The sequence below is a fragment of the Cydia splendana genome, chromosome 8 (assembly GCF_910591565.1).
Source record: "Cydia splendana chromosome 8, ilCydSple1.2, whole genome shotgun sequence".
Lineage (NCBI taxonomy): Eukaryota > Metazoa > Arthropoda > Insecta > Lepidoptera > Tortricidae > Cydia > Cydia splendana.
In genome coordinates, this window is record NC_085967.1 from 5,300,860 (window position 1) to 5,321,760 (window position 20,901).

Here is a 20,901-nt window from a genome sequence, read left to right on the forward strand (position 1 = left end):
CAAATTTGGCTTAGACTAAATTATGCTAAAAAATATGCCAGATGCTAAATGGAAAATTTAGGTGCCAAAGCGAGTGAAAATATGCCAGATCTGGCATCATTTATGCCAAGTTGGCAACACTGATATCAACTGTCAAATCTAGTGTCAGTTGTTGTAGGGTAACGTTTCGAATTAATAGAATGAGCCAACAAAAAAGACAAAGCAGCATGTATGAGTTCTATTCTAAAGGAAAAGGCCAGCTTTTGAAAATAATTCTTTTTCAAACGTTTTTGGGAAGCGTATTGATATAGGGGGTATATTCATATACGCGCTACAAACCTCAATCAGCTAATAATCGTTTGTCCTTATCTGTCATTTGGACTAATGTATTTGGAAGAAAGGGATAAAACATAAGTTAACTAAATCAACCGTAAAGTTTTATGAATAAGGGGGATAATAAATACTATCTTGTGTAACACCATTTTACTTAATGTTACATGAAAAATGAAGTAACAAGGCAAATTAGGGTTTAACTTTGTTTTTCGACGTTTACTACAATTTATTTTAAATATAAATATGGTGATTTTTGAACGAGCCTTCAATATGATGTCATTTTTCTGACAAATACCAAGTAAGTTCTGATGTTAAAATAAAACAGATCTTATTCCATTGATAAACAGGCTTTTCTTACTTGCAGAATACTACAAGTTGGATGACAACCAGTCTTGTGAATCACTAGACAAAACGTATAATCTCGTCACACGTCACAAAAGCGGCTTCGGTGAAACCCACGGCACGTACCGAATTACCGGAAAAATCGCGGGAAGTAATTGTAAGCCTCCTTCCCTTACGATAGTTCAACAAGTGCTTTTTAGAAGTGCGGATTTAAGTGCTTTTTTGTATCCAAAATGAATCCCTACCAGCAAGTAAGTACCTAGTTTTATAAACTTTCTCTTGGCTCTAGTTATTGAAACGAATCTTGTTATGTTTATCACAATGAAGGTCACGTTTAGAAGTGGATTTCGTTATAATTACTTTTTCATTTCATTTCAAGGGCCAAACGGGATATCCTCAGCAGCAGTATATGCATAATATAGGATTTAACAATGCCGCTCCGCAGTCGTTCGGCAATCCTATGCCTATGCCTGGCATGCCAACCATGGGGTACCCGGCACCACCCTCAGGGTACCCTCAGTCTAACCCTGGATATCCCCAGTCAACGGGCCAACCCGGTTACCCACAATCTAATGCTCAATATCCAACTGCTCAAACCGGATACCCACAAGCAGGAGGTTATCCTAGTGCCAATCAGGGATACCCAGGTGCTAACCATGGCAACCAAAATGCCAATCAGGGGTATCCCAGTGCCAATCAAGGGTACCCCGGTGCCCAAGGGTACCCTAGTGCTTACCAAGGATACACACCAGCTGCCCAAGCACCCCAAGTGCAACAGGGGTACGCTCAAAGCCACTCTCAGCCACATAGCCAACATGCTTATGGTCAATCAAGCTCTGTACCAACACCAAAGGTATGTTATTTGTCTTATAATCTTATTGTATCACTCTTTTTCATACTTCCATTAATTTGATGGCTTCTTCTATTTGTGATAAGCAAAACAAGAGCTTTGTATTACTTATTTATTTGCAAGAGCAATGAAAACTAGGTTAACTTTGTCTTATCTTTTATAGACTGCCTTTAGAAATAATATAATTGAAAACATAAAATTTGTAGGTACATAAATTGTTTCCATTGCTCTTATCAGTTGTTTTTGGTGGAATATTATCCTGTAATTAATTACACACATCAATATATTATTTACTTTGCCTAAATGTAAACAATGTTTTAGAACAAAATTATCTAATGTGCATTTAATTTTTATTTCATTCTATCATTGTAACTTTCACATTATTATAAAATATTACACATAAATATTTAATTTTACACTAAAAGTCTTTATAAAACTTGCTGTCTGTAGTAGTGAAATATTGAAATACTGTAGGATCTGTTACCCATACCATACACACATTATTTTCTAAATATTTAATACCAACTTCAATGAGCTTAAATATTTAGGACTAGATATTATTAATGACTCCAAATTAAGATGTCACACAAATAATTGCCATTAATATTAACAATAGGCTTCCATTGAGCACTACAACCTATAACTATTATAGCCACATGTGACTTGGAGAACTCTGACTAACATGTAGAATACCTACAAGCATACAGCACTTATTCCAATGACATATCAGGCACGGCTTACAGGCAAGTTGAACACACGAGCAACCAGTATAATACTAATTTCCAGTTACTCATAGTTGTTATGGATGCTCGGGTCACAGTCAAGCTGGTTTGCCAACTCAGTTAGCTATAGGAATACATGGTCAGCTCTATTCAAGAAGTAGTTGACTGCAATTACATTGTTATGCTCACTTCATCTCCACTGTACACTTATCACCGAGTCAATAATTCAGTCTCAACTCTGGCCCCCGCTACAATGGGTGTAGCCGATTCAAACCCAATAGAAACCTTTTCGTTCAAACCTTAAACAGTTTAAAACTTTGTTCAAGCAGAGTGATGTAATTGATTGGTTTTGGTACAGAAAAGTATTAGCAGTGAGAGTCAGTGCGGATTATTGATATGTCCTCTGTAACATCAAATTCAAGTATGCGTAGTGCCTATAGAGCGACAATTGGCGTACGGCGTGGGTTCAAGTCATTTCGTTATAAGGTACTTGTTCTGTTCTCTTTTGTTCTTTCTTCTAGGTTTTGAGAAAGATAGCTGTATCTGTAAAACCATCTGATATTTGGTTTAAATGGTAAATATTGAAGTATTGTAATGTTTTGAAGCATCATCTTGCTTTCTTTATTAGTCACTGATGAGAGTGATTCTGCTACATGTTGGTGTAATATGTTATTACTTTGCCTTCCTCATTTTGTAAAATCAAAGGGCTTATTAGGCATGTGATAAATAGACCCTCAGTGGTAGTCAACTTGTTGCCTCACCTACCCTCATTATTTCCAAATATGCTCTCCAAAGCGTAATTAGATTAATTATAGTCTGTATCTTTAGGTATTTAAAAAAGAGTAAACAAAATCTAGCCCCTCTACCCTCAAATGGCTTCTTAAGCCAGTGAATTTACCCAGGCCAGTGAAGCCAGATGAAAACATTACATGATCCATTAAAGTCAGGTCGTTCACTGACAGATCCAGGTGGTTTTGTATTTGGTTGGTTAATCAATAAATGTTATAACTACCCGAAAATTTACAAATTATTTGTTTACTTTTATTTAAGTACCTAAAGATACAGAGTGTATACTCATATTACTCATATCGGTCAGAGTAGGTATATGTTATATCGGTCCTAAAGTTTGAAAAGTTAATGTGTGATAAATGGCTTTTAATTTGATCAGGTGATGGTGATATCAAAATGTCATTTACTTCATCAATACTTATTAACCCTTTACCAGGCTGACATTTCAAAAATGACAATCGAATGTCAGTCTTACTCATCTAAATAAAATAGAACACATGTTTGAAGTGCCGTATGTGGGAAATATAATTATATCCCTTCGCTTGGTAAAGGGTTAAGTTTTTACACGAAAAGTAAAGATAGATGCCTGTAGAGTGCATAAAGATAAGGTGGACTTAAAGCACTATGGTATAGTCCAGCGGTCGGCAACAAGCGGCCCGCGGGCCGCATGTGGCCCGCGAACCTCTCGCTTGCGGCCCGCGAGCCTCTCTGGCTATTTTGTATGTAATATTGACAAACGACAATGTCTGCTAAAATCACAAATATTACCAAAGTGCGGCCCGCGTCAACTTCGGTAACTACTATTTGGCCCTTGGCTGCTAAAAGGTTGCCGACCGCTGGTATAGTCCATTAGTCAACCAGAAATTGGTCCTAAACCAACATTTATGGGCAGGTTGGTGCCTTGTAGAAACGTTTCTACTCTATAGATCTAATCGCAAGTTTCGAGTACAAACAAGATTATCAGACAATAATAACAACATAAATCTTGTGCTTATTACAGTAAGTACATACTTATCTACCTATCAGTCACTTAACATTATCTGCGACATTTCTTGTACAAACACTGGATTGTTCAAAACACTTGCAGAAAGCAAACGCTACTGGCATCCAGCCTAAGTCTGACCCTTGATTACTTATATATGTTATGAATCAAGGGGTCCGATTATACATGGATTAGTCGAGATAAATGTTTCGTAGGTATATTATTAGGCTGGTCGTCACCAAGACGCCTATTCGTCACGCTTTATTATGCAATTTTCTTAGTAGTTTCATACCTTCGTCAGCTGGTCTGCTGCATCGTTGAAAGATATATGGAGTTCTAAGTATAATTATAACACGTTCAACATCAACACTAACTAACAGCCGTTATTTTCTCCTAAATATTCTTCATCTTTCCTGCCAAATAAGAGATTTTCCGGTTGATTCAACCAAACCAAGTATAATAGCTATCACAAACAATTGGCGTTAGGAGTTGTTGGTGTATGACTAATGGGATTTCATTTCTTACTAGTCTGCCCTAGTTGACTCGATCTGGATAGTGGTAACTTCGCAGCTTCAGGGAAACCCACTGATCTGAAGGCTTAGCACAGGAGCGCCCCTTTTCCCTTTCTAATTACTTAGTACAGTTAGAAAAAAAAGACGGGTGGTCTATCTCGCGGGCGAGATACTGTCGCGGCGCTCCTATGCTAAGCCTACTGAATCTGTAATGAACTTGTCTTTCCATTTCCTTCCAATTATTTAATTTCACATTAGAAGATAGTTTCTGTCATTTCCTGTCGAGAACATGATGATACAATTCCTTAGCATTAATACCCTGTCTAAGGAATTCGTCGGTTAGTTTATTGATGACATAATGTGTATATAAGACTTCTAAGCCTAAGCGCACTATCCTACACCAGTGGTCGGCAAAATTTTTAGAAGAAAAGCCATCCAGACCCGCAGTAAAAAGCGCCAGTTTTTGGAACCATGGAATGGCCTTAATGGCCTTAGAACTATTGAGCGTTACTTTGTAAGGTGATTTTAAAAGCCATAGTTGTACCTCCAAAGACTCGCAAGTGGCTCGCGAGCCGCAGTCTGCCGACCCCTGTCCCCCTCTAAATCAAAGATCATAAAATCAGTCCCCATTACCTGTACGTACTAGGCCTAAGGATCTGTTTACACTGCACAGGTTTGACCCTCACCTTGGCGGTCGGCACCAAACAACAAAGGCCTAGTAACTCTGGCCCTGGATACTATGTTGTTTAAATTAATACCTTAAATATAGGGCCGTAAGGAAGAAATTTGAAAATTGCGTTTTGTTTGGAGATCATTTATCCATGTGGCAATAAATGAGTCATTGGCTCATACGAGCAGAATTACTCTTTGTAATGCCTCTATCTATGCCCAGTTGCCCACATGGAGCAGAGATATTTTTTTAAATACTTACGTATAATAAAAGTGTATGCCAATGTGTTATAGTTACACATCGGTAACCCGTGGCATTTAGGTAGCACTTAAAAGATTAGTTTAATTAATTCCTTTTTTAGTGGTTTCTTTTTCTCGACTCGTATAGGAAGAACATTGTCACATCACTAGTCTGTTAGAAACTGTCAAGTGCCACGAGTTACCGATGTGTGCTTATCACTAATCTTTTAAGTGCTACCTAAATGCCACGAGTTACCGATGTGTAGTTATAGTATTAATAACTTGATCATTTAAGTTGAGGTTCCATTTTAATAATGTTGATGCCAGGATTTAAAATCAATTACGCGTGGGCCAGTGAGACTTATCCAGCACACTATTCAAGTATTCATCGCATTTATCTAATTCATCTTTATATTTAAATTAATTTATGCAACCATGACACAAAATAATAGTTTATTTCAGAAACTATAATTATAATATAAACTACTACAAAATTTGTAGGTTCTAAAATGTTCCAAACCTAAAATCCTCGTATTATTTCAGTCCAAACCCACGGTGGTCCCCGTGAACCCCTTCGACCCCCGCGAGGATGCGGCCATCCTCCGCAAGGCCATGAAAGGTTTCGGAACGGACGAGAAGGCCATCATCCAGGTGCTCACGCGCCGCAGCAACGAGCAGCGGCTGCGCATTGCGTTTGAGTTCAAGACGCTGTACGGAAAGGTAAGGTAGTCACTACAATCCCACCGTTAGGAGATAAAATGTGTCCTAAAATTTCCATACATTTTTCAAACGTTCCTTTTTGTTACCGCCATACAAAGTATATGGGGAAATGGTAACACAATAGGAAGAAAACTCTGGGACATTTTTTTATCCCATTAGGATCGAAAGAGCTCGTGATTCTGAGTAGAAATAACACAAAAGTGGCAAAAAAGGTCACAATTACCATAATGCAAAAAAAAAAACAAAAAAAAGTAGTTACCACCAAAATATTGTTAGAATTCAATACTAATAAAAACAGTATAGTATAAATATAGCGTGCTGTAATAAATAATTATGTGTCAGTTAGTGATTCAGTAAACTGCTTTAAAAGTGATCAAAAATATTAAAATAGCTTTTCCGGTATAAGTGTAAAAAACTAAAATAGAAGAGTCTCATTCTAGTTAAGTTGAAATTAACTTATTATCCGGATTAAATTTATCTTATTAACTGTAAATTGAATTACATATTTAAATTTATACAAACGAACAAACAAATCAGTCAAAAACCGACAGAACTGATTTCGTTTTATTATTTACAGCTACTTTATTTCGTTCTATTATAACACGACGCAGAGCTGGAATATGTAGGTATTCATAATTTATAGTTAGGCTAAATAAGTGCATGGTTGTAATTAAAACCGCTTAGGGCGCGCTTCGGATGGGCTGACGGCTCGGACTAACCAGCATAGGCTCGCATTCCAATTACGCTCGGGTAGTACATCGCTCGGTCATGTTACGCTGGTTGGCTCGATTGCTTAAACACCCACGCTAGCGGGATGGTAATAACACTCTACCAGGGGGCATCAGGTACTATTAGTACACTTCTTTTTTTGTATTTAACTTTTATTCTTTTGGAAAATATATGTTTAGTAGAAGAACTAGTGGTGGCAAATATGTAATAATAATATCCAAGCTATCTAATTAATGTTTCTTCTGCACCACAACTCTCATCGCATCTTGGTTAAATCCTAATGTTGGCATAAGACAATTACAAAAACTACCACCATCCGTGAGCTTTCTGTCTAGCTCACATGCCACCCGATAGGTAATAAAATATAATTATCAACGAAATAAAGTAGCTATAAATAATAAAACGAAATCAGTTCTGTCGGTTTTTGACTGATTTGTTTGTTCGTTTGTATAAATCTGGAATTCAATTTACAGTTTATAGGATGAATTTAATCCGGATAATAAGTTAATTTCTATGTAACTAGAATGAGACTCTTCTATTTTAGTTTTTACACTTATAGCTGAAAAACTATTTTAATATTTTTGATCACTTTTAAAGCAGTTTACTGAATCACTAACTGACACATAATTATTTATTACAGCACGCTATATGTATACTATACTATTTATACTGTTTTTATTAGTATTGAATTCTAACAATATTTTGGTGGTAACTACTGGGAAAAAAAATTCCCACCTTTTACCAGTGGGACCTTTTACTGGGAATAAAAATTCCAAGCCGAGTTGGTGGTAACTAGTGGGATTTTTTTCCCAGTAGTTACCAGTGGTAAAAGGTGGGAAAAAAATTCCCAGTAGTTACCACTGGTAAGAACTTGGTGGTAACTAGTGGGAATAACCCGTTTCGTACGCTACGTAGCGCTAGCGATTGGCATGTTGTCTACGGGGCCAGGTGGGTTCCCTCACGAGTCCTCGTTCTCTACATACAAGCCGGAAGAAAAGGCCGTTCAGTAGTATCTAGCACCGATAGTGCATCGCTGAAGTCAGCATGATCTCATGATGTACAGAATGCTCCCGGTATCGTATTTCTAATATTGGCACTTATGTCGAGAACCGGGATTTCCCGGTTCGGGTACTGTTTTTGGATAAAAAGTCATGATCAATTGATACGACGACCATGATATCAGAAATAGAGATGGTGTTTTGCTATCATTAATCGTGGTTATTTCTGTTTCGTGCTCTTTGACGAAGAATAATTGCGACCTTCTTGAACTAAGAATAGTCGTTGATTTTGGCTGTTCGCACGTGGTTGGTTTGTTAATAACAACAAAGGAGAGAGCGTTTCTTTCCTATAAGTATGTCACTTTCACTTAAAATACTCGTGAAGTCTGTCACTCATTAGTTGTACGAATAAGGTCCCTTGGTACTGCATTTGTAAATTATTTTAAATTACCTACACATTGTTTATTTTATGTATTACACTACTACACTCTTATCACTAAATACTGCGGTTTATTACTCATTGACATACGCCTCACTTTAGCAGTTATTTAAAATATTTCAATTATTCTTTAAGGTGCCCACAGATTACTAGTTCGCCGGACGTTATCAGCCTGTCAGTTGTTCGAAGCTGTCAAATTTTGTTTCTTAAGGGGCCCACTGATTAACAGTCCACCGGACGGTATCGGCCTGTCAGTTGTTCGGAACTGTCAAAATTTTGTTCTAACTGACAGGCCGATACCGTCCGGCGGACGGTTAATCAGTGGGCCCCTTAACTGACAGGCCGATATCGTCCGGCGGACTGGTAATCAGTGGGCCCCTTTATTTAGGCGCGGCAACGATTCATGATAATAATTGAAAACAAATTACGGGGTTTTCCATTTATATTTGTGTTCTTTTGTCGGCTTTACGGAAGGAACATCACATTTTAAATTTGTTGATTGCGTCATACACCGAGATGATATTTCATGATATACAAACCGGAAATGTGGGTGTGTGTTTGACCCAAATGGGCGCGGCACGTAAACCCGAATTTTACATTGATGCCCTTCGCCAATTCTTTAAAAGCTTAAGAATTTGATCGGTATATTTTTTTAATTTTGTATGACCTCGGTCAGTCCTTTACGTTATGCACATACCTACACGTTAAGTTTTAATTACAGTTCCCAATTAACCTAATTGAATTAAATAGTCCAACAACGTACTCGTAACGTTTCATCGATCCCAGGGTTCCATTTTAGTTTTACTTTCATGGGAGACACGCACAATAGTATTACCCAGAAAACATTCAAATAGTTTGGCATGCCTCCAAAAACTTTCGCTTCATAATGCATGAGACTTTGATGAATCAATACCGAACTCTACTCGAGGAAAAGTTATAAGTAACTACTATTGGTTATTATGCATAGTGATTTACCTAACCACTTATTCCCGCTTGGTGGCGATTTTAAATTGCTATGTCGGTTTATATTTTCTGAGAACATACATTGTTTGATACATCTTCTTATATTATTAAGTATATGACAGGAGTTGCCAACCTGCTGGATACGAGATTTGTAAGGAAATGATATCCCCATCATATTAAACTACTGGACTAACTATTTATGTATTGAATATTTGCAGCCAATGTCTGAAAAGGGCGCGTTTTCAGTCAATGTATCTAATTAACAATCACTGTGCTGATATCTAACAAGCGAAATGTTTACAAATCAATTCGTTATTGGGCTACAATAAAGTAGATAGAAATAAGTTTCAAAGTATAATTATTAACGTAAGTATTACTTAGCTACTTTAACGTTTATAATACAGGCTTTTCACGTTTATTTATGTACACTTGCTTGTTATTTACGCAATATCAGCGTCAGTGTTCCGTATATTATTGGAAAATTACTATAATTTGTATGTAGCGAGGTGTAAATCACGACGATTATGATAAACATTGTATGAGCATGAGACGTTACTTTATATTAAATTACAGATGAAAAGTATCATTTATAAGGCCCCTTCAATTGGAGGCCACCTTGACTGCTGTGATTTGGCACATATTCATGGGATTAATGGCACTAAATAGCACCTATAAAATGATGAATTGGTGAAATCATTAAATCTTATTATTGTGTCCTGGTTGGGCCAGGATCCATGACGCACTCGAAGCAATAATTCAAATGTTCTAACTTCCTGTGCGAAGTTTAAACGTATGCGCAGCGGGCGCTGAAGTGAGCGAAAACTGATAACCAAACATGCATGTCGACTTATCTCGCCCACTGTATTTTTGCGGTTGTTAATAGGTACTCAAATTTAAAATGGATGTGTAAAGTGCCCTGAATGCACTAAACGAATCAAGTAGATAATACATACCATCGCCGACATTGCCTTTGTCGCCGGAAAAAACCTAAAAACTGTATGCATTGCACATTTACATCTTGGCCAAATTGCATTCGATTTTTTTTTGTTGATTTAAAATCCAAGCACACTTTAAAAACCTCGTCGATATTTTTCCTACAAGTAAGACAAATTAAGATGAAATAAAGACGGATTTGTGTCTTTGTCTAGCACAAAAGCTGTTTTGCAATTCATAGTAACTAATATTCGGAAACCTACTGCTCTCTGATTTCCATCGCTTCCTGTCCTATTACTAGTATAGTTTTAACATTTTTTTTTTCTTATACATATAATATCTGCAATCAGTCGCAAGACTATAATAAGATTGGATCAGGGAAATATGTATGACGTTTCCAGAATGATAGGGCCATTGCCCTACCCTCCATTAAATATCCAGCACATCAGCTCTTTTTAGTCGCCTGACATAGTCCGGTTTCAGTAATGGGATGGTCAGTGGATTTGGATGCATGATCAGGCGATCCTTGTAGATATCATTATAGCGTTTTGCCTCTTCAAGGACAGTCGGCATTTCTAGGTATTCGTGGATTTCACTGTTACGAGTGAACCAAGGTGCAGCGCACAAAACCCTTAAAATATTATTTTGGGCTCTTTGAAGGCAGAGGATGTTTGATTTGCTAGCAGAAGACCATATCTGGATCCCATATGTCCAGATTGGTTTGATGATTGAGCATTGATGAGTTTTAACATGGCAACAATTTCGTACAAGCTATTCAACGGTTAGACTTATATCGACCGGGATATGAAGCGTGATTACCTTTTGTATTGTTTTCGAGCTCCCGATATTTCGACGCAGTCTACACAAATTTGACACCCACCCGCTATCATCAGTTACCTGTGAACAAGATGCATGTAACTGCGTCGAAATATCGGGAGCTCGAAAATAATACAAAAGGTAATCACGGTTCATATCCCTGTCGATATAAGTCTAGTGAAACTAACCGTGCATCATCATCATCGTGTTGTCTATCATCTTTCCAGGACCTAATCTCAGACTTGAAGAGCGAAACCAGCGGCAAGTTCGAAGACATCGTGGTGGCGTTGATGACGCCACTGCCCCAGTTCTACGCCAAGGAGCTCCATGACGCCGTGGCCGGCATCGGCACGGACGAGGACGTGCTCATCGAGGTCATGTGCACAATGTCCAATCATGAGATCCAGGTCATCAAGCAGGCGTATAATGCTAGTGAGTATATAACATCATTATCATCATTGGCCACATCATCTGTAGATGCTTGTTGCGGCGCTTGTGGGTTTACGGGGTCCCGCATCGTCGTTGATGGCTATAAAGTCCTATAGCAGCGCGGCATTTCTCGCCACATCGATCGCACACAAAACGCGAGTCCGCAGGAGCACGACGAAGACTTCTGCTTAAGGTTCTCCAGCTAGTCATCGTCATGCTTTGATGTTCCGACTTTAATGTCGTGACGCCATACCGACAATATGGCGGTATTATTCACATATCCTACTTCTGATAATGTAGGAAGCGAGTCCAAGTCGAAATCGGGAATAGGTCATGTAATTTTAGGTAGTAAATTTAGAGACGTACCAGGGCTTGAACTTTTAGGCTTAATGAAAGGAGCGCGGCGGTCCAGAATTGAGGGTCTCTTAAAAACTGTATTACGGAGTTCATTGACATCGGTATTTTACACGGAATTAACTCCATCGTTGGTACTCTTAGAACGGTTCTGTTTCTCTGACACATGAGGCTTTGGGAGTGGATAACCTCAAATCAGTACTTCTATTCGTAATCGTGATGCGCTATTGTTTTTTTTTCGCTTGTAACGATGTCTTTTACTGCAGTTAACATCCATTAAAAGCTAAAATGACACGCAACAACCGATTTAAATTTGAAAGTAGATTCGTTTAATGTCTGTTTGTCGAAACTAACAAGTGAAATAAGGCTGAAATATCTGTACACGTGAATATTATAATCACATGGCAACATGAAAAATTTTGCACAATTTATTTATGCAATTATCAATTCTTATTTCCTCCTGCGTTAAGTAGGTACGATTAGGTTCAAATACAACATGACTATTTGCTACGATACAACTACAAGTTGCAAAACACCATATTCCTTGCGCTTATGAACATTGCAATGATTCCCTATAGAAACTGGATATTTCATTACTGAAACACCTAAACTTAAAACAAGCATCAAGGTTAGGATACAGTTGTAGCATGGCGTTATAAATATGTCAGCAAACAACAGTAACGCGCACAGAATGCAAAACATAATCTGCACACCATTATACTTATCTTTATACAAGGAAAAAATAGTTATTCTGCGTTGATAAATTCCACCTCTTTTCCTGTTCTCAGTTTTTGAGGATACTGAAGTGCAATTTTCGGCATTGGAGTGAATCTGAACGTTTCTGATTGTTTTACGCCTTACTTCCTACTAAATATCCTTTTTTTGCGCTAGTTCTATTCCCAATCAGAATTAGATTCAGTGACGTCATCATGTGTATGTGGGTATGTGATCTATGTAGAATTGTAGATGATTGGCTAGGGTATCATCATCATTTTCCTTTACGCCTATTACAGACGATTTACGCATTAGTCATGCATAGAGACATCATTTTTGATGACTGAAAGTCGATGCGAGATCGGTCAGAGAATAAAACTTAACGGTCTTCTGAGGGCCTAGCCAAGATAAAAATCGTACACCGATAAACACCAAACGAAAAGAGAAATTGTATCGAATGACAGATGCATAAAGTTATGTGACTATTTCCTTACGTTATTTAAATTTCTATTGGCGTTTTCTATCAAAAAAAAAAATCATCTTCGCTAGGCCAGGGGCCTTACCATCATGGTGGTCTGTTCCTTCTGTGGCACAGTTTAAGCTTCTTCTGCTGACTGTGACACTATTAAAATTGTGTGAAACTCTAGCTTGTCCTCGGACCGGTGCTCCTTAATGAATTGCTTCCGACCGCCGCAGAAATAAGACGCATGATATGTGGACCGTGCTTATTTTGTCATGTTATCTGCCATCTTGCGGAACGGTGTAGGCTTAATTACAGATAATTGGCCGCATTACCCCATTTAGATATCGCTGGGTTACTTCTGTTACCTTATATTGATAAGTGTAACACGGTGAGCTGATATTATACTTTAAGGGGCCCACAGATTACCAGTCCGCCGGACGATATCAGCCTGTCAGCTGTTCGGAACTGTCACCTTTTTAACTGACAGGCGAACTGGTAATCTGTGGGCCCCTAAAGTATACTATCAAGACGTATAAATTTTATAATTAAAGCGTTTGTATTCATTATAAACATACTGCACGCGAACATTAATAAGCACGAATTTTTAGAAAAGAAAAGAAAAAAGAAAAAGAAAATATATTTATGTATGACAAACAAACACATATGACAAAAAACATGTTGACAAATATACAATGTATAACATTTAGAGCAAAATGCCATAAAAGGGTCACAACTCAGCATGTAGCTGGCAAAGCCAGCGCTGTTCTTCCGTTGTGATATTGGTTTTGATTAGTTAATAAATATATGATAATAATAATTATTGAAAAGGGGTACTTAAATATTATTTTCCTGCTCTGACACTTTTATCATTTTCCTGTTATACTCTTAGGTACTTTGTTGCACATATGCTATACCTACTTACAGTTATTATTAACTTAAATATTTATCCAAACCTAGCTTGCTATCAAATGATCAGAAACCGGACCTATATCTGCAGTAAAATGGAATCAAATAATAGACGATGAAATTGAAAACACTCAAAAGATGTCGATAGTATCAGATCTAGACGACTAATTATGTAATAGACGTTGACTAGGTAGACTCGTTTCATGGCCAAGCACTTCAATTGATGTTTTTTTTTACAGTGTACGGAACTCTATTGGAGGACGACCTCCGCGGAGATACGTCAGGAAACTTCAAGAGGTTAATGACCTCACTGAGCATGGTAAGAATAACGTAAACTATACTCAGTAGCGATGAAAACGAGTAATTTTGTTTTTATTTTGTATACAAAACAGAACTGTACTGTACTTGTTTCGATTCCTTTTTACTGTTAGCGATATTTATGTGCTTAGTAACACTGACTAATATTTTTTTTTAATTCAAGTCTCCAAAGATTGGGGTAACCAATACTCGAAAACGTTATTACAAGTACTTTCATATTATTTTACGGAAATTATATATTTAAATTTTTAACGTTTTCTCAATTAAAGTTAGAATAAGATTTATGGTATCGTCTTGGGTCGTCCCATTCGTTTTTCGTCAAGTTCTTAAATTAGTCCTATTCTGCTTTCGTCACTCTTTCTCTTTGAAAGCCACCGACGATTGTGACGAATGTAGAATAGGACTAATTTAAGATCTTGACGAAAAACGAATGGGACGACCCAATAGAATAGAATAGAATAGAATAGAAAGTTTTTTTATTGTTTATCATTTTTGTTACATACAATTATGTCCGCCAAAGGGGTGTGTTCTTAATGTAATATGTCTTAAAGATCTATACATTTATTTTATGTCGTGTAGCCAATTTACAGCTCACAGGAAAGTAATGTACTTAATTACACTGTTTATTATATTTTATTATTTATCACTAAATTTTTTATTTTAAAAGATGTTCCCTCGAGGGTAGGCTCCTTTTACTCACGTATTTATGTCTATCTTTTTTACTGACATAATCTATTTCGCCGATTCTGTTGCTGTACATCATCGGGTTGTATTGACCGTACTTAACATATTGTGGACCAGGGTTCTCTAGCCCCGGGATGCACAAATTATTCAGCTTATCTAGCATGTCTCGGTGTAAGTCATGAAGTCTAAGATGCCATGGGTCTTCATCTAGTAAGTCCCATAACATTTCTGTGGGTATTGAACGAGGAAACCCTCCCGCAGACTTAAGAGCCATGCGGTATTGCCTTTCAAGCGTTAAAAGGTTCGTCTTGCTTACTCTAGGGAGTAGTTGTACTATTCCATAGTCTAGTATAGGCAGGAGACATGCCTGAACAACCTTTAGTTTGGTTTCTATGTTTACATTGGAGTAGTAGCCGATTATAGGTGCCAACATTCCTCTAACTCTTTTAGCTTTTCTTACAACGCTTTTGACGTGTTCGTTCATGCTCAGTCGTTTATCTAATTGGACACCTAGGTATCGAACACAGTTTTTGTATTCAAGATGGACTCCTTTTAATTTAACTGTCGGTTTATAACCGTTTGGGTTACGTACACTACGTACTCTTTTATTAGTGAACATTATGCACTCTGTTTTATCAACGTTACAGCGTAGTCCCCAACGTTCATAATAATCGACTATTTTATTCGCAGCCCATGTAGCGCGCCGTGTAGCTTGATCCGGCCGAAGTGCTGAATTTAAAATACACAAATCGTCGGCATACTGTGAAAGCATCTCCCCGGCTATATTTGACTTCGGTATATCATGCACATACAGATTAAATATTAAAGGCCCCAGGATGGACCCTTGAGGCACTCCGTGCGGGACTTCCACTTCATCTCCGGTTGTTGTTCGGAACCTTCCTCGCACTTTTCGATTCAACAAATAGTTTTCTATCATTTTGATGATATTATTACTGACATCATTTTCCATTAGTTTGAATGTAAGGCCTTTGTGGTTTATTGAGTCAAAAGCCTTACTCAAGTCCGTTGAAATCATAGCAACACTGTGCCCTTCTTCCAAAGCATCTGAAATATATTTTGATGTTCGCAGAATCTGTGTTCCTGTGCCTCGTTTGTGCATAAAACCATGCTGGTAATCCGGAATTAAATGTTGACATGCTCTTACAATGCGGCTATATATTATTTTTTCGCAAATCTTCCCCATGACGTTTAGTAAAGTAATGGGTCTATAAGATTTAGCGTCCTTATAGTTTTTCCCAGCTTTGTGTAGAAAAATACATTCGCCCAATTTCCACCTCCTTGGATAGTAGCCGGTTATTAGGACGTAGTTTATAACTCTAGTTAAAGCCCAGTAAAAAGCAGGACCCGCTAACTTCAATGCATCTACTTTGATTTGGTCTGGCCCAGGCGCTTTTTTATTTTTAAAGCAGTAGATAGCTTTTTTTACTTCTAAAACATTACATTCTTCAAGTGGTTGATACGGAGTGTATTGTTCATTACCTTCGTCTGTTTCTTGTATGGGAGATTCCTTCACTATTGCTGCATCGACAAGTTTATCTATAGTGTCTTTTTCAGTATTACAGCTTTCAAGATGGGGGAGTTTTTGTGGTGGTTTTTTCAAAGACTTTTGAATTCCCCACATTTTTGTTCTGTTGTCTTTTGTGACGACCCAAGACGATACCTTGTATAAGATGTGTAAAGTCTGAGAAAAAATCTTGGCCCCGAGTTTGACAGCTGAAAAATTGGTGTTGTACGGCGTTGTCACCTTTTTACCGCATAATACGTTTGTACCACTTAAAAAAATCTATTCTTATTCTTATAACATACGGAATGTGTAAGCGTAATCAATTAATCTCTGCTCTGCATAAAATGAGTGCGTCATCTGCGTCACAGCGTTGGTAATGTAAATAAAAAAAGAACAAGTAAAAACTCAATGCCAAACATGATGATTAAGATCGGAATCACCTCGTGACGTAGTTATGACTCGCTAACTGTCGAGCCGATGACGAAGTTGCTCCCGTTTAAGTCGGGTGATGAAATTTATCTATGTTTGTAAATATTCATCCACATTTTGACCTTTGTTTGAGTCATCGCAAATTGGTACTGATAACCGGAAGGGTGATTTCTCCAAAAAGTAACACGAGTCACAATCGCATTGAGTGTTTTTTTTATTAATGACGCACATTTAAGTGTCAATTTGTCTAAGGATGAACGTAAAAATTAATATAGAGGGTAATTGTTTTTAGTTTCTCAACTTACTTATAAATTTAAGTCTTTAACACTAAGCTAAGTATGATTATTGGACTTATTGGGATAATAAAACATACCTATGTATTTTATTTGCAGGGCAACAGGTCTGAGGAGTTCCACGTGAACCAAGATAGAGCGAGAGAGGATGCCAGGAGCTTGCTACAAGCCGGTATGTTCGTCTTTTTCTAATCGCCCTTATTTAGGCAAACTTACAGTTTTGCAAGGGTCGTCATTTGATACATGATTTTATAAACTTTTTATTTTCTGACTACTACTGACTAACTTTTACTCATCTGCCCTGTTACGGCAAATTATCGTATCTAAATCACTACACCTTTGAAAACAAAGTCCCCCGCCGCGTCTGTCTGTGTTTGTATGTTCGCGATAAACACACTGCACACAAACACACATACCTAACAATAGAGTGATTCTTGGGGAAGATTTAAGTGTATACTTTGTTAACCCGTGCGAAGCCGGGGCGGTCGCTAGTAGGAAATATGTAGGTTATAAGATACGCTGTTGTTTACATTATTTGCGATTTCTATTGAGCTCCACTTTAAACTTAAAGTGTAATTCCATGGAACTTGCTAACTATGTAAACAAACCGCCATATTGAAATTGTCTCTGAATGATAAATTTCTAGTGACTTTTACATAGTAAGCAAGCTCCATAGAATGACACTTTACACGAGTATCTGATGTTACAGGCGAGCTGCGACTCGGCACGGACGAGTCCGTGTTCAACGCCGTCCTCTGTTCGCGCTCGTTCACGCAGTTGGCCGCCATCTTCCAAGAGTACCAGTTCCTCACCGGCCACGACATCGACGACGCCATCAAGGCTGAGTTCTCGGGCGATATGGAGAAGGCTCTTCGTGCCATCGGTAAGTGTAACTTATACTTTTATTTGCACAGTTAACCGCCATTTTCCAGTACCAGTTCCTCACTGGCCATGATATCGACGACTCCATCAAGGTTGAGTACTCGAGCGATATGGATAAGGCTCTACGTGCCATCGGTAAGCGTAACACTGTACCTGTATGTTCACGGAAAATGTACCAGTTCCTCACCGGCCACTACATCGACGACGCCATCAAGGCTGAGTTCTCAGGCGATATGGAGAAGGCTCTCCGTGCCATTGGTAAGTGCAACTAATACTCTTCTATTGGTTGGGTCGTTCACGCAGTTGGCCGCCATCTTCCAAGAGTATCAGTTCCTCACCGGCCACGACATCGACGACGCCATTAAGGCTGAGTTCTCGGGCGATATGGAGAAGGCTCTTCGTGCCATAGGTAAGTGTTACTAATACTCTGCTTTTATTGGTTGGGTTGTTATCGTAGCTGGCCGCCATTCACTAAAAGTATCAGTTCCTCACCGGCCACGACATCGACGACGCCATCAAGGCTGAGTTCTCGGGCGATATGGAGAAGGCTCTTCGTGTCATCGGTAAGTGTAACTAATACTCTTCTATTGGTTGATCGTTTTCGTGCTGGCCGCCATCTTGCACGAATACCAGAGGGCCTACTGCGAACCACGTTCGACATGTTGCCTCTCTGTCGCACTGGTAAATTCGTACGTAAGCGCGACAGGGACGCAACACGTCATCTTCCAAGAGTACCAGTATCAGTTCCTCACCGGGCACGAGAGCTGGCGCTGGTAAAGAAATGCAAGCGTTTCTATCTATGTGTTGGTGGATACGACACCAGAAATCAAATATAAAACGAGTTCTCTTGATCTGACGACGCGAAGACAGCGTTCCACGAAATTGTTTACCGTTGTCCCGCACAAAATAATACAACATTTTCTGAAGATTGTCTGATATGTCTTGTCGGATAACCTTTGAATGTGAAACTAACCTTCACGTTTCTGTTTGCAGTGAAAGTGGTCCGCAACAAGCCGCTGTTCTTCGCCGAGCGGCTGCACAAGTCGATGAAGGGCATGGGCACCAACGACCGCCAGCTCATCCGCATCATGGTGACGCGCTGCGAGGTCGACCTGGGCGACATCTCCGACATGTTCCAGGCCAAGTACGGCGAGACGCTGCAGAGCTGGATCGAGGTAAGATCGTCGGTCACATGTCCGTCTGCTCGTCATAATGGTGACGCGCTGCGAGGTCGCCCTGGGGGACATCTCCGACATGTTCCAGGTCAAGTACGGCGAGACGCTGCAGAGCTGGATCGAGGTAAGATCGTCGGTCACATGTCCGTCTGCTCGTCATAATGGTGACGCGCTGCGAGGTCGCCCTGGGGGACATCTCCGACATGTTCCAGGCGAAGTACGGCGAGACGCTGCAGAGCTGGATCGAGGTAAGATCGTCGGTCACATGTCCGTCTGCTCGTCATCATGGTGACGCGCTGCGAGGTCGACCTGGGCGACATCTCCGACATGTTCCAGGCCAAGTACGGCGAGACGCTGCAGAGCTGGATCGAGGTAAGATTGTCGGTCACATGTCCGTCTGCTCGTCATCATGGTGACGCGCTGCGAGGTCGACCTGGGCGACATCTCCGACATGTTCCAGGCCAAGTACGGCGAGACGCTGCAGAGCTGGATCGAGGTAAGATTGTCGGTCACATGTCCGTCTGCTCGTCATCATGGTGACGCGCTGCGAGGTCGACCTGGGCGACATCTCCGACATGTTCCAGGCCAAGTACGGCGAGACGCTGCAGAGCTGGATCGAGGTAACATCGTCGGTCACATGTCCGTCTGCTCGTCATCATGGTGACGCGCTGCGAGGTCGACCTGGGGGACATCTCCGACATGTTCCAGGCCAAGTACGGCGAGACGCTGCAGAGCTGGATCGAGGTAACATCGTCGGTCACATGTCCGTCTGCTCGTCATCATGGTGACGCGCAGCGAGGTCGACCTGGGGGACATCTCCGACATGTTCCAGGCCAAGTACGGCGAGAGGTAAGATGAGGAGAAGAGAAGTCAGCGTTACAGAAATTTATAAATCTTAGGGTCATTTGCACCTCCAAAGTCACCATCAAAGCGTTCACTAAATGGCGTTGGCAACTGTCAAAGGTTTTTACAGATGGCGCCAGACTACGCTTCAAAATTCTCTAATAGCTTATCAAAAAGATAGAATGTCTCTATATGTGGAACAATTAGACTGAGACAGATACTTTACTGTAAGAAGAACTGTATAAAATAAAGAATTCCAGGGTGGCAGATACTTTTGTAGCGTTGTTATATCCGCTACTTTTGAGGCTGCTACCACATTGAGCCACACCTCACAACTACGCGCATTTATAAGCCGAATTGTGCATGTGTTTGAAAATAATCTTGTAATTAGTCTAGCTAAACATGTCAGCAGAATCTGTTGAAAGTATTAGATGTGTTGAAAGGCTGTGCATCGTCTATCCAATCCATCATCAGCCATAACCGATAATTGTAGGCAAAAATAAAATGCTTTCACGCAGTTGGAGTCATCAATCTCTTCAAAAAATCATATAATTTAAGCTTTTATTTTTTATTTTCAGGGCGATTGCTCCGGGCACTACAAGAAAACTCTCCTGGGCCTGCTAGGCTTGTATTAATCTCTAACGAATCTACTTATTAAGCATCATTTTTTTTAAATAAAAACATCTGTATGTTGTATTACCTTTAAGTACTTCTAGCGTGTACGGAATCCTCAATGATTTAATAATCATCAAAAATTTGCTGTATTACTAGAATCTCAATGATTAGTACATATTTGAATGATTTTATATTGTTTACCTTAAAATTTCGTCTTGAGTTTCATACGTATACCTGTGTTGTGAAACAATTGAA

At 39.3% G+C, this 20,901-nt stretch overlaps 1 protein-coding gene across 2 annotated transcripts; it reads left to right on the forward strand.

Annotated features, from left to right (window-relative positions):
* Positions 1-659: 659 nt before the first annotated feature.
* LOC134792731 (annexin B9-like) lies at positions 660-20,830 on the forward strand. Of its 2 annotated transcripts, XM_063764028.1 has the most exons (9): positions 660-905; positions 1,034-1,507; positions 5,962-6,138; positions 11,244-11,448; positions 14,122-14,201; positions 17,231-17,303; positions 17,841-18,014; positions 19,007-19,188; positions 20,610-20,830. In XM_063764028.1, the coding sequence occupies exons 1-9, from the start codon at positions 888-890 to the stop codon at positions 20,664-20,666; spliced, it is 1,440 nt and encodes a 479-aa protein (XP_063620098.1). In that variant the 5' UTR covers positions 660-887; the 3' UTR covers positions 20,667-20,830. The 2 variants fall into 2 exon arrangements, with proteins under 2 accessions (XP_063620098.1, XP_063620100.1); XM_063764030.1 differs by lacking the exon at positions 1,034-1,507 and having other exon boundaries at positions 662-905.
* The last annotated feature ends 71 nt before the right edge of the window (positions 20,831-20,901 follow it).

Bases quoted from the DNA above. Each gene is read 5' to 3' on its own strand.
- LOC134792731 (XM_063764028.1), top strand. The intron at 11,449-14,121 runs GTGAGTATATAA...TTTTTTTTACAG, and splicing joins CAAGCAGGCGTATAATGCTA to TGTACGGAACTCTATTGGAG. The intron at 14,202-17,230 runs GTAAGAATAACG...TTTTATTTGCAG, and splicing joins TAATGACCTCACTGAGCATG to GGCAACAGGTCTGAGGAGTT.